This window comes from Hypomesus transpacificus, chromosome 5 (assembly GCF_021917145.1).
Source record: "Hypomesus transpacificus isolate Combined female chromosome 5, fHypTra1, whole genome shotgun sequence".
In the NCBI taxonomy this organism is placed as follows: Eukaryota; Metazoa; Chordata; class Actinopteri; order Osmeriformes; family Osmeridae; genus Hypomesus; species Hypomesus transpacificus.
In genome coordinates this window covers 3063188-3076301 of record NC_061064.1, presented here as the reverse complement: position 1 = coordinate 3076301, position 13114 = coordinate 3063188, and the positions used below count along the sequence as shown (strand labels likewise).

General features: G+C 46.8%; 2 protein-coding genes across 3 annotated transcripts; both read right to left on the bottom strand.

Annotated features, from left to right (window-relative positions):
• Nucleotides 1–19: 19 nt before the first annotated feature.
• Nucleotides 20–9511, bottom strand: zgc:163098 (uncharacterized protein LOC100037380 homolog). 2 transcript variants are annotated; one of them, XM_047020879.1, is made up of 24 exons: nt 9411–9511; nt 8750–8834; nt 8553–8664; nt 7750–7850; nt 7578–7645; nt 7398–7492; nt 7206–7270; nt 6937–7102; nt 6335–6540; nt 5664–5707; nt 4566–4670; nt 4398–4464; nt 4126–4298; nt 3648–3810; nt 3456–3535; nt 3265–3352; nt 3043–3171; nt 2566–2788; nt 2195–2278; nt 2045–2108; nt 1745–1895; nt 1000–1107; nt 669–883; nt 20–567 (listed from the first exon to the last, which is right to left on the bottom strand). In XM_047020879.1, exons 2-24 carry the CDS (start codon nt 8825–8827, stop codon nt 441–443), a joined length of 2712 nt encoding a protein of 903 aa, XP_046876835.1. In that variant the 5' UTR covers nt 8828–8834; nt 9411–9511; the 3' UTR covers nt 20–440. The 2 variants fall into 2 exon arrangements, with proteins under 2 accessions (XP_046876835.1, XP_046876836.1); XM_047020880.1 differs by lacking the exons at nt 5664–5707; nt 6937–7102; nt 7206–7270; ... (4 more) ...; nt 8750–8834; nt 9411–9511 and having other exon boundaries at nt 6335–6509.
• Nucleotides 9512–9747: 236 nt separating this feature from the next.
• On the bottom strand, nt 9748–13001 carry si:dkey-17o15.2 (UAP56-interacting factor). Its single transcript, XM_047020462.1, has 9 exons — nt 12646–13001; nt 11904–12047; nt 11658–11788; nt 11370–11455; nt 11119–11209; nt 10696–10748; nt 10529–10603; nt 10320–10425; nt 9748–10161 (listed from the first exon to the last, which is right to left on the bottom strand). Exons 1-9 carry the CDS (start codon nt 12764–12766, stop codon nt 10030–10032), a joined length of 939 nt encoding a protein of 312 aa, XP_046876418.1. The 5' UTR covers nt 12767–13001; the 3' UTR covers nt 9748–10029.
• Between the last annotated feature and the right edge of the window lie 113 nt (nt 13002–13114).

The window sequence follows — 13114 nt, the reverse complement described above, 5'->3', positions numbered from 1 at the left end:
GTACCTGGGGACAAATGACCTCAGGAGTGGAGATCTTTCATTTATTAGACTTTCCAATTACCAAACTGGAATCCGGACAGCACAGACATCATCAGGAGGGATTTATCGTGAAATCTCAGGGACTGGTAGCAATAAACTGACTGAATGGAGTTTACAAACAAGCAATAAAACAAAACTGTACAAATAATGTTCAAACTTCATCATACAAAAATGTGCCAACTCTTGACTGGACCAGTCAGGAAATGGGTACAGGGGGAGAACAAACAGCTGTCAGTCGGTCTGGAGAGCCAGTCCAAAGGTATCGTGGGAGAGAAGCATGTGGCTCTGCCTCAGTGAAGGGCCAGTCCATGGTGTTGCCTGGCCGCCTCAGAGCTCGAGGTGGGCAGGAGGAGGGAGGGAGGGGGGGGGGGTGGGGGGTGTGTGAGGTCCAAGGTTGAGGATCAGTGTTTGTTCTTCTTTGTCTTTTTGTGGGAGCGGTGCGGCGAGCGGGAGCTCGACCTCCACACCTTCCTGGCAGGCGAGGGCGACCGTGACCTCTTTGACCTTTTGGGTGACTTGGACTTTGTTCTGTTGGGACAGGGAGGAGGGAGAGGGAACGCGGTCAATGCCCACACACACAGGACAGTGACGACGGGAAACGACACAGCAGTATAAAGCCCTGGACTTACTTGGAGGGGGAGTCGCTTCTGTACTTCTGGGTCCGCTCCTCCGAGTCTTTACTCCGCCCCCTGCTTCTGTCCCGGTCTTGACTTCTTCTGCGAGTCTCTCTGTCTCGTCCTTTACCGCTGTCCTCCACCTTGTCCCTCCGCTCCTCCTTCTTGGAGCGTTCTTTAGACTTCTGTGCCGACCTTTCTTTCTTCTCCTGGTCGTCCTTGTCAAACTCCTTCAGGAGACACACGCAGCCCAGAACAGAGAGGAGGATGGGAGTTGTAGTTTTGATTTCGAAACACTTTTCTAAAGGTGTGGGTGCAGTGTATTTTAGCAGCAGCAGCGACTCACCTTCTGCAGCAGCTTGTTCCTGTACTGGGCCACCTGTTGGTGCAAGTTGCCAGACTTCTTGGGTCTCTTCCCTGACTCCAGCTCATCTTGGAACTTCATAACCTTCACCTGCGCGGAAGGCGAGAATCTACACATCAGGCCAATAGAACAATAGAACAATGCAATAGAACTCCCTAGAAGAGTTGAATACGAGTCGATGGGCGTGGGTGGTGGGAAACACTAAAAAACATGTTGGATGCGTTATGGGGGGCTGAGGTGGCAGGGCCGGGGCAGAGAGGGAGGGGGTCTGAGGAGATGTGGCGATGTAGGGGTGTGGAGGTGCAGGGTTTGGAGGTGCGGGGTGTGGAGGTGCAGGGTGTGGAGGTGCAGGGTGTGGAGGTGTGGAGGTGCGGGGTGTGGGGGTACAGGGTGTGGAGGTGCAGGCTGTGGAGGTGTGGAGGTGTGGAGGTGCAGGGTGTGGAGGTACAGGGTGTGGAGGTACAGGGTGTGGAGGTGCAGGGTGTGGAGGTGCAGGGTGTGGAGGTGTGGAGGTGCAGGGTGTGGAGGTACAGGGTGTGGAGGTACAGGGTGTGGAGGTGCAGGGTGTGGAGGTGTGGGGGTACAGGGTGTGGAGGTACAGGGTGTGGAGGTGCAGGGTGTGGAAGTACAGGGTGTGGAGGTACAGGGTGTGGAGGTACAGGGTGTGGAGGTACAGGGTGTGGAGGTGTAAGGTGTGGAGGTGCAGGGTGTGGAGGTGCATGCTTGCCTCCAGCTCCCGCAGTCGGCTCCTCTTGCTCTCGGACATCTGGAAGCTGCTCAGCGAGCTCTTGAAGTCGACGCTGTCGTACTTGGATGGACTGGACGAGTCGTCACTGCTGTCCTCCTCTGAATCCCTGTCCCCATCCTTGGTGTTGCCACTGTCAGAGACAGGAATAACAGGGTCAATTAGATTCACCTATATTCATGTTCATTCAGATTTACTGAAGGAAGGCCATCTGCTGGACAGACTCTTTACCTCTGGTGTGTATGTCTGCCTACAGGTGAAGAGAAAGCAAACACTACCCACCTTGCGTTCCTCTCATCCCCGGAGTCTCGCTCGCCCACGTTGTCCCATTTCGACTCAGTCTTGGCTGGAGGAGGAAGAGGCAGGATTAACTGGGCTGTGGGAGCTGTATAGGATCAGTACAGATGAATACAGGTGTTTCCAGTACGGTACCTAGGGGCAGAGCTTCAGCATCCTCCACCCTCTCCCACTTAGACAGAGCCACCTTGGAGTGAAGGGCGTTTCTGCTGTCGTCCACTGGAAGAGGCAAACACAACTCAAATCAAGCCCACACCTAGTGAGCCTTTAAAAGGCATCAAGCCCACACTTAGTGAGCCTTTAAAAGGCATCAAGCCCACACCTAGTGAGCCTTTAAAAGGCATCAAGCCCACACCTAGTGAGCCTTTAAAAGGCATCAAGCCCACACCTAGTGAGCCTTTAAAAGGCATCAAGCCCACACCTAGAGAGCCTTTAAAAGGCATCAAGCCCACACCTAGTGAGCCTTTAAAAGGCCTTCATTCGTACGGGACGGAAGGTGAACCTACGAGGCATTCCATCAATGTCATCTATGGGGACCCCCAGGGGCACCCCGTCTATGGGGACCCCCAGGGGCACCCCGTCTATGTCGTCCACAGGAACCCCGTCCAGGGAGGAGGGGTCCCAGCCCAGGGGGCAGCCGTCCAGGTCATCCAGGGGGGCTCCATCCAGGGGCGCTCCGTCTAGCGCCAGCCCGTCCAACGGAGCTCCGTCCAGGTCAGGAGACTCCACCTGGGGGAGGGAGGGAAAGCAGTCACCACCCTCTCTCTCTCTCTCTCTCTCTCTCTCTCTCTCTCTCTCTCTCTCTCTCTCTCTCTCTCTCTCTCTCTCTCTCTCTCTCTCTCTCTCTCTCTCTCTCTCTCTCTCTCTCTCTCTCATGCCTGGCCGCAGCTACAGGCTGGTCTCCGCCGCACTGGGTGCTGTCACTTCAGTGGCCATCTATGGAGGACGGTAGGGGGTGGGCGGGGTCTGTTTGTCGCGCTCACCTCTGGTCTGACGATCACCTCCTCTCCGGCTTTCACCAGACCCAGGAAGATGTTCTGCAGCTGGATCAGGTAGGACTCGGGGTAGATGGCCCAGTCTTCCCAGGCCCTGAAGCAGCACATGATCTTTTGCTGAGGAGGAAAGACAAACACAGATGCATGGGAACAGATTTGCACTGCGAAAGTCCACAGTCAGGACCTGTCAGACTGATGACCACTGCTTACCTTGAACTGTTCAGCTTGCAGTCTGGCTTGGATGTTCCTGTAGGCTTCACTAATGTCCCCGAATATCTGTGGCAGCTTTGTCTCAAAGCTGAAAAGAAAGCAAAAGCATACATTATTTAGTCATAATACATGCGTACCACAATATGAATGAAATATGTAGTCCTGGGAAATACATGACAGTTTAAACTTACAATTTGCGATAATAGGAGGCATTGGAAACCTTGGCACAGGAGTTGTATAAGATGTCTGACACCAGATATAATCTGGCAATCTGAAGGAGTAAATATAGATGTTAGTGAGAGGTGCATGATGTAGCTTCAGTCCTGAACAGGGAAATCAACAGGAACAAGACTTGGTGTGATAAAAGAGCTGTCAAAATCTACCTTCTTCTGTAAGGGCGTTTGGAGAAGAGACAGTGATTCAGCGATACAGCCCACCACCTCCTCTGCAGCCTCCGCCCTCTCCAGGCAGAACAGCATGGCGTCGCCAACCTCTTCCCTCCGAGGGCTGAGTCCTCTCAGCAGGGTCTCCAGCCTCTCTCTGTGTCTGGGGGTGCAAACACAGAACGACGGTCTCAACAAGGTCCACAGTCAGATGGCTGAGCGGTTAGGGAATCGGGCTATTACTCAGAAGGTTGCCGGTTCGTGTCGTGCAAAATAACTTTGTGTCCTTGGGAAAGGCACTTCACCCTACTTGCCTCGGCAGGAATGTCCCTGTACTTACTGTAAGTCGCTTTGGATAAGAGCGATAAGATAAGAGCTCTGGATAAGAGCGTCTGCTAAATGACAAAAATGTAAATTCTCCTAACACGCGTGCGGCCCTGAACGCTCCCTCCTTCCAGGTCCAGCAGGGGGCACTCACTCAGCCTTCAGCTGGCCCTTCTTCAGCTCCTCCTCTTCCTGGGACGCGGCCTCGTCCTCCTCCGCCCCCTCCTCGTCTCCGTGGAGATAGGGGTTCAGCAGGGGGGGCCTCCAGATGGAGCCCCCCCGGAACATGCGGAAGTCCGTGGTCCTCCACTCGCTGGGAGACTCGCCCTGGAGAGGGGACACACACACACAGAGGAACGTGTCTGAAGCACAACAGGGATATGGATTCCTGACCAAGGAGGAGAGAGGAAGGGAGAAAGAACCTACCTGGAGAATGGAGTACAGTTTCCAGCGGTAGTACACGTGATCTTGGCTCTTGTTGTCAAACAGGAAGCTAAAAAGAAAACAATCTATAAATATCAGATGGGTGTACACACTTTGAGTGTGAAACGGTCAACATCGGAGAGGAGTGAGAGGAGTGAGAGGAGACCGTACCGGAAGTCAGGGCTATTCTTCTCTTTGCTCATGATAATGGCTTCAAACATTGGTCCCTCACGCACCACAAACTCTATCATCCGGTGAATGAGGCCCAACAGATTCCTGTGGAGTAGAAGCAGAGTTGATCAGAGGCTCGAAGGCATGCTGTCTCTCTCCCCCCTCTCCATCCACACCTGAGGCCTTGTCAAAGCACTCACTGCACACTGGCCCTAAACCCTCCTACAGCTGCGCTCTGGTTCGTGAAACACAAAGCCACGTACCGAGGGATCCCTGTCCCTCAACTCTCACTGTCACAGCCTGATAGAAGCCTCACTGTTGTGTGTCTGTATACAGAGAATAGATGTAAATCCCTAATGAGCATCTATACTAACAGAAAGCACACATGCAGTGTTACACAGCTCATGTCACATGTCTCTACCAGTAGTGCAATTTATTCCCCCTTCTGTCCCTAAATGATGGTTTGGATTGAATCAGAGTGGCACTGTTAGTGATGGTGACTGCATTTACTTACTACGATAAGATGCTAAGGAAATGGATCAATCCATCTGCCTTCTTGCTGTATCTGTCTGCAGTGTCTCAACCAACCTGGATGTTAGCCATGGTTGATGCTGATGCTTGCAGAGTTCCGCACTCGTTTACGAATGCATGCTCTGGCCATGCCAAACTAATATCATTTCTAATTCCCTAACCATATGTTTATACTGTACATTCTATACAAGACTTTATGGATGTTATCAATAACGAGCCTCTCTATACGTCAGAAGGTGTTTGCAGTCCTAATACACGGGGATTCCCAATGCCCTGAACAGCCGCCATGTCGCCAATAAGACCCTTTGACAAAGGCTTGATGCAGACCAGTTAAAACACATCTACACACTAAGAAGCACATGAAGGCGGTTACACTGTACGCTGCCCTTTCAACTCCCATTAGTCCTGGCCAGGTGTAGGACTTAGGCCCCTGGGTCTTGCTGTTGCTAACATACTGTGTGTACACAGGAACAGTGGAGCAGCAGTCCGCTGTTCACTAACACAGTTGTGTGAGAAGGGCTGGTCAGTCGTAAGGAGCAGTAGTAAGAATGGATAGAGAGTGTGTACCTTTCTGTTGGGATAACCACTTTGACTACGGCTTCGGACAGAGTCTGTTCGTGAAGTCAAATCAAATAGTGAAGATATGAAAGAGTGAGTATAAATACAGGTGAAACACTGCAGGATACATACAGCATAGAAAACGACTACAGCATTAAAAGCTACAACTATTTCTGAATGGTGGAAAATGTCTTGTTCGACACAGTACTAAATAGCACACCCTTTTTATCTACGAGATAATCCCACCCTCCATTATGGTTACAGCTATTGGGATTACGTAATGCACTGGTAAACTACATCATAACACAGGTTGAGTCAAACACCTCTGGAATTGTACACATTGCTTTTCCCTAAACTGAAAACTAGAGCTTTCTAGTGCTGAGAATGAACTAATCAAATACATCTATACACCTACCACAGGACAAACCAACTGGACTAAAACAAAACAGAAAATGTGAAACAGAACGGTGACACCAAGGACTGATCCAGCCTTCAGCTCATGGATCTGTGAGCAATTCTGAATTCCAGGTCAAACTTTAAAGTCCAGTTTGGTCATTCTGTGATAAATGTATAGCTACTAGGTTACACAGTCCCCACACTTTGCCACGGGTCTTTAATACAGAATAAAAAGACATGTTTCAGAGAGCCATGCACAGACCCTAGAGTAAAGACGATGGTACCTTGTCAAACTCCTCCTTTGACCTGCCCCAGGGCTTGGTGAAGTCGTTACGGAAGCGATCTCGGGGCTGAGCATTAAAGGGCAGACCAGAAGGGGGTGGAGGAGTGGCCATTTTGAGAACCCCTATGGGCGTGTAGAGAGGCTGGGGAGGGATGCGAACCGCTTTCCCCCATCCCAGTTTCATTTCGAAACCCATAACTGTTTTACCTGTGGCAACAAACAAACAAACAAAAAAGGCTCCATAAGGACTCCATTATAACCCAACTGACTGAACACATGGCGTTTACAAATTTACATTTACATTTAGCAGACGCTCTTATCCAGAGCGACTTACAGTAAGTACAGGGACATTCCCCCCGAGACAAGTAGGGTGAAGGACACAACGTAATTTGGCTCGGCCGGGAATCAAACTGGCGACCTTCAGATTACTAGCCCGATTCCCTAACCGTTCAGCCACCTGACTCCCTGGCGTTCCCTGGCCGGGAATCGAACTGGCGACCTTCAGATTACTAGCCCGATTCCCTAACCGTTCAGCCACCTGACTCCCTGGCATTACAGACATCAAGTGTTGTGTGTTTCCGTAAAGACTTTATAAAGGCTCACCGTCGAGTGCAGCCAGAGCTCGCTCTGCATCTTTCCTGGTCATGAAGGCCACGAAGCCTCTGTTGGTGACTCTGGTGCGCTCCTCGTCCGTTCGAGGCCACATGATCTTTACGCTCGCCAGGGGGCCGTACTTGCCAAACTCTTTGCAAAGCATCTCCTCATTCATCTGAAGTATCATCGGTGTGATGTTAGCACAATCGCACCCCCCCACACACAAACCATTCAGACCCATGCTGGATTATATATATTTGTTATTTTCCTTGATTTACCTTTGGATTAATGCAGCCAATGTACAGGTTGGTTGTGTTTGGCACCGCTGGGTCGTCATCAAATACTGATAGAAACATTACAAGGAGACATGTTGAAGCTTCAAAGTGGACTTGTGCAACACACCCAATGGATACAATGTACATATTTAAAGCTTCAAGCCATTTTCACTGCGGGACAGGTTGAAATCTCACTTGATCGACGTGATAAAGGTAGCTCCACATCTCCATATCCACCTCCGGGTTCATTTTTCTTTCGTTTGTACCTTTCTTCACGCTCTTCTTGTATTCTGACAAAAAAATATTATTTTCAAAACAAACAAGCAAAAACCCTTTACCAAGACATTACACATCAGAGACCATAACATAACATACTGTTTAAGTTCTTCTTTAAAAAGTTCAAGGTTGCTCTTTTTCTTCTCCTCTGTCCTCTTTTTAGTATTCTGTGAAAGAACATTGACAAATATTAAAGACTACAGACATTAAAGACTTCAAATTTAAAGGCTTGACGCATTTGTTCAGCCTTGGCGTTTCCAAGACAACTCACAGGCCTTCGGAAATCAGATTGCACAGGTGAGACATTCTGTGGCACAAACTTGGTGGACGGTCTGTAAAGCTTGTTCTTCTTCACCTCTGCTGCTTCTTCTTCTGTAAAAACAAACAACAACAATAACAAAACAGCATTCATGAGATGACACTTACAGCGTTTCCCACAGATTAGAAAGCTATATGTGGGGGGGGGGGGGGGGGTGTTGTTTCATGTCAGACGGGGGGGGGGGGGTCGAAATAATTCACAAAATCAATCAACAACAACAAACAAATAATTTCTGCATATGCAGGTAGCGACGCTGCATACAGGGTGCTAAATAACTATTTAACTGGTCGGCTCCATGACGCCGGGTAAGTAGCTAGCTCTTGAAACTTCTCACCAAAACAACGAAGGGGAACCTTCGATTAAGACATGTCCGTCGGTACCTAGCGAAAAGTAGCCTCAACTTTCCTAGACCTTTAGCTACGGCACTAATGCTGAAGGCTCGCTGATATAGCTGTCGGTCTCACTAGAACGGCGTATGCATCGTTGCTAACGTGTGCTGACGTAGTGACTGTGTGTGTATGTGAGAAAGACGCGTGCGTGAAAGAGACGGAGGGAGAGCAGGGAAAGGAAATGCAGCTGAACGAATACGCTGCGTGTTTTTACCTAAATAGCGATAAAAAAAAATGTTTACGAAACGCAATGTGTGGCGGCCGGTGTTGATTCTGTGGCGCACCGCCACAAATTAGTCTATGTGTGGGAAACACTGACTTAGTTGCAGATGCTCAGACCAGCCGGTAGGCAATATTTCTGCTCACCTTTAGTAGCATTCACGATTCCTCCACGAACAAAGGTTTTCACCCCACTCTTGTCATTAGTGTCAAACGATGCTAAAAATTCTTCAAAAACTTCAGCTGCTTTTTCTTGTTCCTGATAATGATATTTACATTTTAGACACAAATAAGGCAAGCATTGTTACCATTCTTATTACTGCCTCCATTTCATGATTTCATACCTTTTTCTTGTGATCTTCTTGTTCTTTCTTTGTTAAACTTCTTTTGACACTGACAGGTTTCCCTTTTTTCTCTGCCATGCTCAGTCTGGAAGAGGAAATAACCAATATTTCAGATCCATAATGCCAATGACTGTTATTTTCTCCCAGACACAGACGCACGTTGGCAGACGAAATACACGCGCACGTACAACCCGTAACTCTGTGTCTCTTTCTCTGTGAGTGTGTGTGTGTGTGTCTGTTTCTCTCTCACACACACACACATACACACATACACACCTACATACACACACACACACACATACACACTAACTATGATGTTTGTTTACAGTGACCGTTGCTAACTGTTGGATTATTAAGATGTTTATCTTCTTACTTTGTTAACTACATCGCAAACCTAGACTTTCATTGAGGTTAATGGATCCAATGAATCGGTTGTGGCTAAAGGAGCCAGAGTGGCCTAGCTAGCGAGGGTGGCTAGTTACTACTAGCTTGCTAGCTAGCTAGCCACTGAAGTGCAAGCCTTTGCAGGACACTAGCTAGCCCGCTAGTGTTCATTAGCTAACGTTGGTTAGCTAGCCAACACGTTAGTACATGTTTATTTTACATATAATATGCGAAATACACTGGTTATGCACTAGACTGAAAGTTTCACATTTCTTACCCTTAGAAGTGTTCAATGCGTTTATTATTGCTCCACCATTTTCATTACGACAAAAATGGACATCGCGGAAAAATGATGTCAACACACCCTAGCCAATGAACGAAAGAAACGAGCCGCTGAAGCGTATGTCGCTTTGGTTAAGGATGCCCAAACCGCCCTGCGGTGACGCCTGCAAGTCACTCCTTGGTGGTTAAGGATTAGGTGGATTTTAGTCTAATATAAGTGAATATGAGTGAATTAAGCCATGTTTAATTCATAGATGACTGGATCACAAGAATAGAAGTATAAGGTGAGGTGATTACATTTTCACATAGTGAAAGCCACTTTTACTTCTATATAGCTATATAGATAATATGTTTATTATCATCATAACATAATAATTCAGAGCACTCGAAACTATTCCATTTATTTTGAGTTCAAATATGTCAATTGCACAGTGCCTAAAAACACACCAATAAAAAGTCTCCAATTAAATCAACCTGCTTGCCATGTAAGACCACCCTTATGCAGTATAAATCTGGAAAATCATAATTAAATAAAAACCGTACACTGAATAACTTCAAAATAACACATTTTTAAACAGCCCACAGCATAATGTACAGTTATGTTTAGCAAAGGGTCACTGTAAGACAACAGTCCGTCCTAGTCCCCGGCCTCTTCCTCTTCCCCTGCTGCCCCCTCTCTGGGGACCCTGTCCTGGAGGTGGAAGGATCCTCATGCCAGTGAAGCGGTCGTTGAGAGTCACTCCTGTCTGGAACCCATAAAACAGATACACTTGCAAGTTTCGTGAACACGAATCTCTCACAGACTTCATGTAAACGACTGTTAAAATAGTATTCCTTTATAACAGATAATAGATGTAAAACCAATTAATTTCTAGGGATATTTTCTAACCTAATGGTGTCCTACCTGATTGATTGTGGCCCTCAGATTAAATCTAAGGGGAATGCCTTTGGGAGAGGAAGTTTCACCACCTGTAGAAATAGAACGGTCCATAGTCTGCTTGGCCTTGGTGCTGAGAAACATTAAACACACATTATTGGTCTAAATTACCGCAAAAAAGGAAATTACAAATCTTAGTTACTGTGAAATAGGCTGTAAATAAAAACTGTACTCACCCAGGCTCTGGGCTGGCTTTAGCGTTTGGAAGGGACACTGTTAAGGTACAGCCAGTAGAGGGCGCCTTTCGCCAACTGCCCAGAAAAGTGTGATAGTGATCAATTCAGTATATGGACTATAAAATACACGACAAGCAAAGCCAAGCTAACAAAGTATAGCATCTCACCTCCTAGCTCTTTGGTACCTTTCCAGTTTCTCACTGGCTTGCATGGCAGAGAACTAAATGAAGGAGGGGGTTTAATTTGAGTTGTTCAGCATTGAATCAATATAAAATCTTAAATATTATTCAATTTAGGGGCTAAAGCACAACAAAAAATCCTTGTGGGGAGTTAAAATGATACAACTATTACTGGGAAATGCTTGAGGTAGGTTGACATGTAGGAACAACAGTAAATAGGGGGTCAGATGGCTGAGTGGTTAGGAAATTGAGCTTTTAATCCGAAGTTTGCCGGTTCGATTCCTGGCCGTGCAAAATGACGTTATTGGCAAGGCACTTCACCCTACTTGCCTCGGGGCGAATGTACCTGTACTTACTGTAAGTCGCTCTGGATAAGAGTGTCTGCTAAATGACTAAATGTAATGGAAGTACCCCTCTGTTGAGCACAAACGGCCGGGCACTTCCTCGTCTCTGTTTTGGCTGGAATGGTGGGTGTCCCTGCTCTCTGGGTGCATGGGCAGGCCTGACACCAAACCCAAAACCACAACACAGAATACAAGTTACAGTACCATTTTAAAATGCATTTTTAGAATGCACAGCAAAGGCAAGAGTGATTACTATATGATACGAAATCTCTCTGTGGAAACTGAACAAAATCACACATCAATCAAGGCGTGCTGAACCTTCTCTGTGCTGCTGTAAGACTTCTGTTTCGCTGATAAAACACTCCCTTGAAGAAAGGTTTGCGTTGTCCGAATTGAACCGTAGCCTTAGAGGGGAGAAATACAATAGTTTCATCTATGGAACCATTTTTTTCTGAATCAAAATATGTCCACTATACATTTTGGTCAATTTGATCAAATCTCTCAATCACTTCTTGCAGTTGACTTGGCAGTTCTGGAAATATTTTCCGAGAGAAGGTTTCTGTTGGTTCCTGAACATGAGAATACAGTCATTTGTCATGAACATACCTTTGTGTTCATAGGACGCCTGTTTAAAGGACTCACTCCTTTAGCTCCAATGGCAGCCTTTTTAATGTTGAATGGCTTTACTTTGTAAAACCAGCGAGGGGAGGCTCCCATGTACTTTGATCTGTAGGCGCCTTAAAACAAGGCCATATTGTATAGAAAATCACCTTATTTCCCAGAGTGACAAAGTAATAAATAATGATTAATAGCATCATCATACAAAGGCAAATGAAACAGATGTGCTGATACCTTGCTGACTTTGGCCTTGTCTGACAGGGAATCTTTGCTGGTGTCCTGGGTTGTCTAGTTTCCTCAGGACGTTGGGCTTGTTTGAGGCCTTGCTGGCAGCCCTGTTCACTCTCTGCTCTTTCCTGTTCAGTTTGATGATGTCATCTGGCAATAAAGGGTAACAGACATGTGAGGCCCCTCAGACTCTGAATCATAGGCCTTTTCATGTCATACGAGAGCCTGAATCCATTATGTGAAAGGTGAGCTAATGAGGGGCAAGTTAACGGTGCATTTCAGTTTCTCTATGCATTACAAAATCCCCAGAGACGTGTCAACATAATGGATTTGAATAGTGGGCTTAGACTGCATCTCACAAAAGAGAACTGAGCTATGTGTTTTTTTTACACTGATGGATATGGTAGCAAGAGCCCTTATAGGCATATGACAAGGAGAAGTTATTATACTCTTATCAATTCAAACAACTGTATGAAGAAAACATCAACATACTATGAAACTCACATGTGACGGAGAATTATTTAAACTTAATGATAATGTGACATATTAAAGTGAATTGGCAAATACATTTGAGTTTCTCATCAGTGGTTATACTGTGGCCATATAGAACCACTGAACAGCTGAGAATTGAACACTGACATAGACAATTAATGGCGAGACGACTCTGACGTGCAATTTAACATACATTTGAGTCGTTGACAAGAACATTATCTGAACAAAGGTAAACATGCACGAATCAGGCGCTAACCCAATGACAAGTCTATTTTATCCGAGTTGGCAGACTCCAGCGACTCCATGGGCTCCGGGTCCGGGTTGTCGCTGTTCGGTGGGTTGTCAGTAGTTGGGGTGGCGGTGGAAGAGTCGTCCATTATTTTAAGAGTTGAACTCGGTTATTAAACCTTAGACAGACCGTCAGCTTTGTTGGGACAGTCTTTTCTAATTGCAATTTAGTTGAAGGCACGTTGTATCCTTCTAATTTAGAATGATCGAGGTATAGCCTGCAGTTTTTACTTTTACCAAGTCTCTTCACCTTACTTCTACTGCAACAATATCCAGAGCAACCCAACCCTTCAACATTATGTGTGCGACCAACTGCATGACAGAACCAAAAATAGCCTGTGCTCTAACAGTAGCCGCTATCAAGGGCCTCACTGTAGACTAAATAGCGTGCTTGAGAGGACTGTTGGCATGAAGGACAAAAACACAGTCATGATTGT

Bases quoted from the DNA above. Each gene is read 5' to 3' on its own strand.
- zgc:163098 (XM_047020879.1), bottom strand. From the start codon at position 8,827: ATGGCAGAGAAAAAAGGGAAACCTGTCAGTGTCAAAAGAAGTTTAACA. The intron at 5,708-6,334 runs GTACCATCGTCT...CTTCACGAACAG, and splicing joins CAAAGGAGGAGTTTGACAAG to ACTCTGTCCGAAGCCGTAGT. The intron at 4,299-4,397 runs GTAGGTTCTTTC...TCCCCTCTCCAG, and splicing joins AACTGTACTCCATTCTCCAG to GGCGAGTCTCCCAGCGAGTG.
- si:dkey-17o15.2 (XM_047020462.1), bottom strand. From the start codon at position 12,766: ATGGACGACTCTTCCACCGCCACCCCAACTACTGACAACCCACCGAAC. The intron at 11,789-11,903 runs GTATCAGCACAT...CCTTGTTTTAAG, and splicing joins ACAAGGCCAAAGTCAGCAAG to GCGCCTACAGATCAAAGTAC. The intron at 10,162-10,319 runs GTAGGACACCAT...TATGGGTTCCAG, and splicing joins TGAGGGCCACAATCAATCAG to ACAGGAGTGACTCTCAACGA.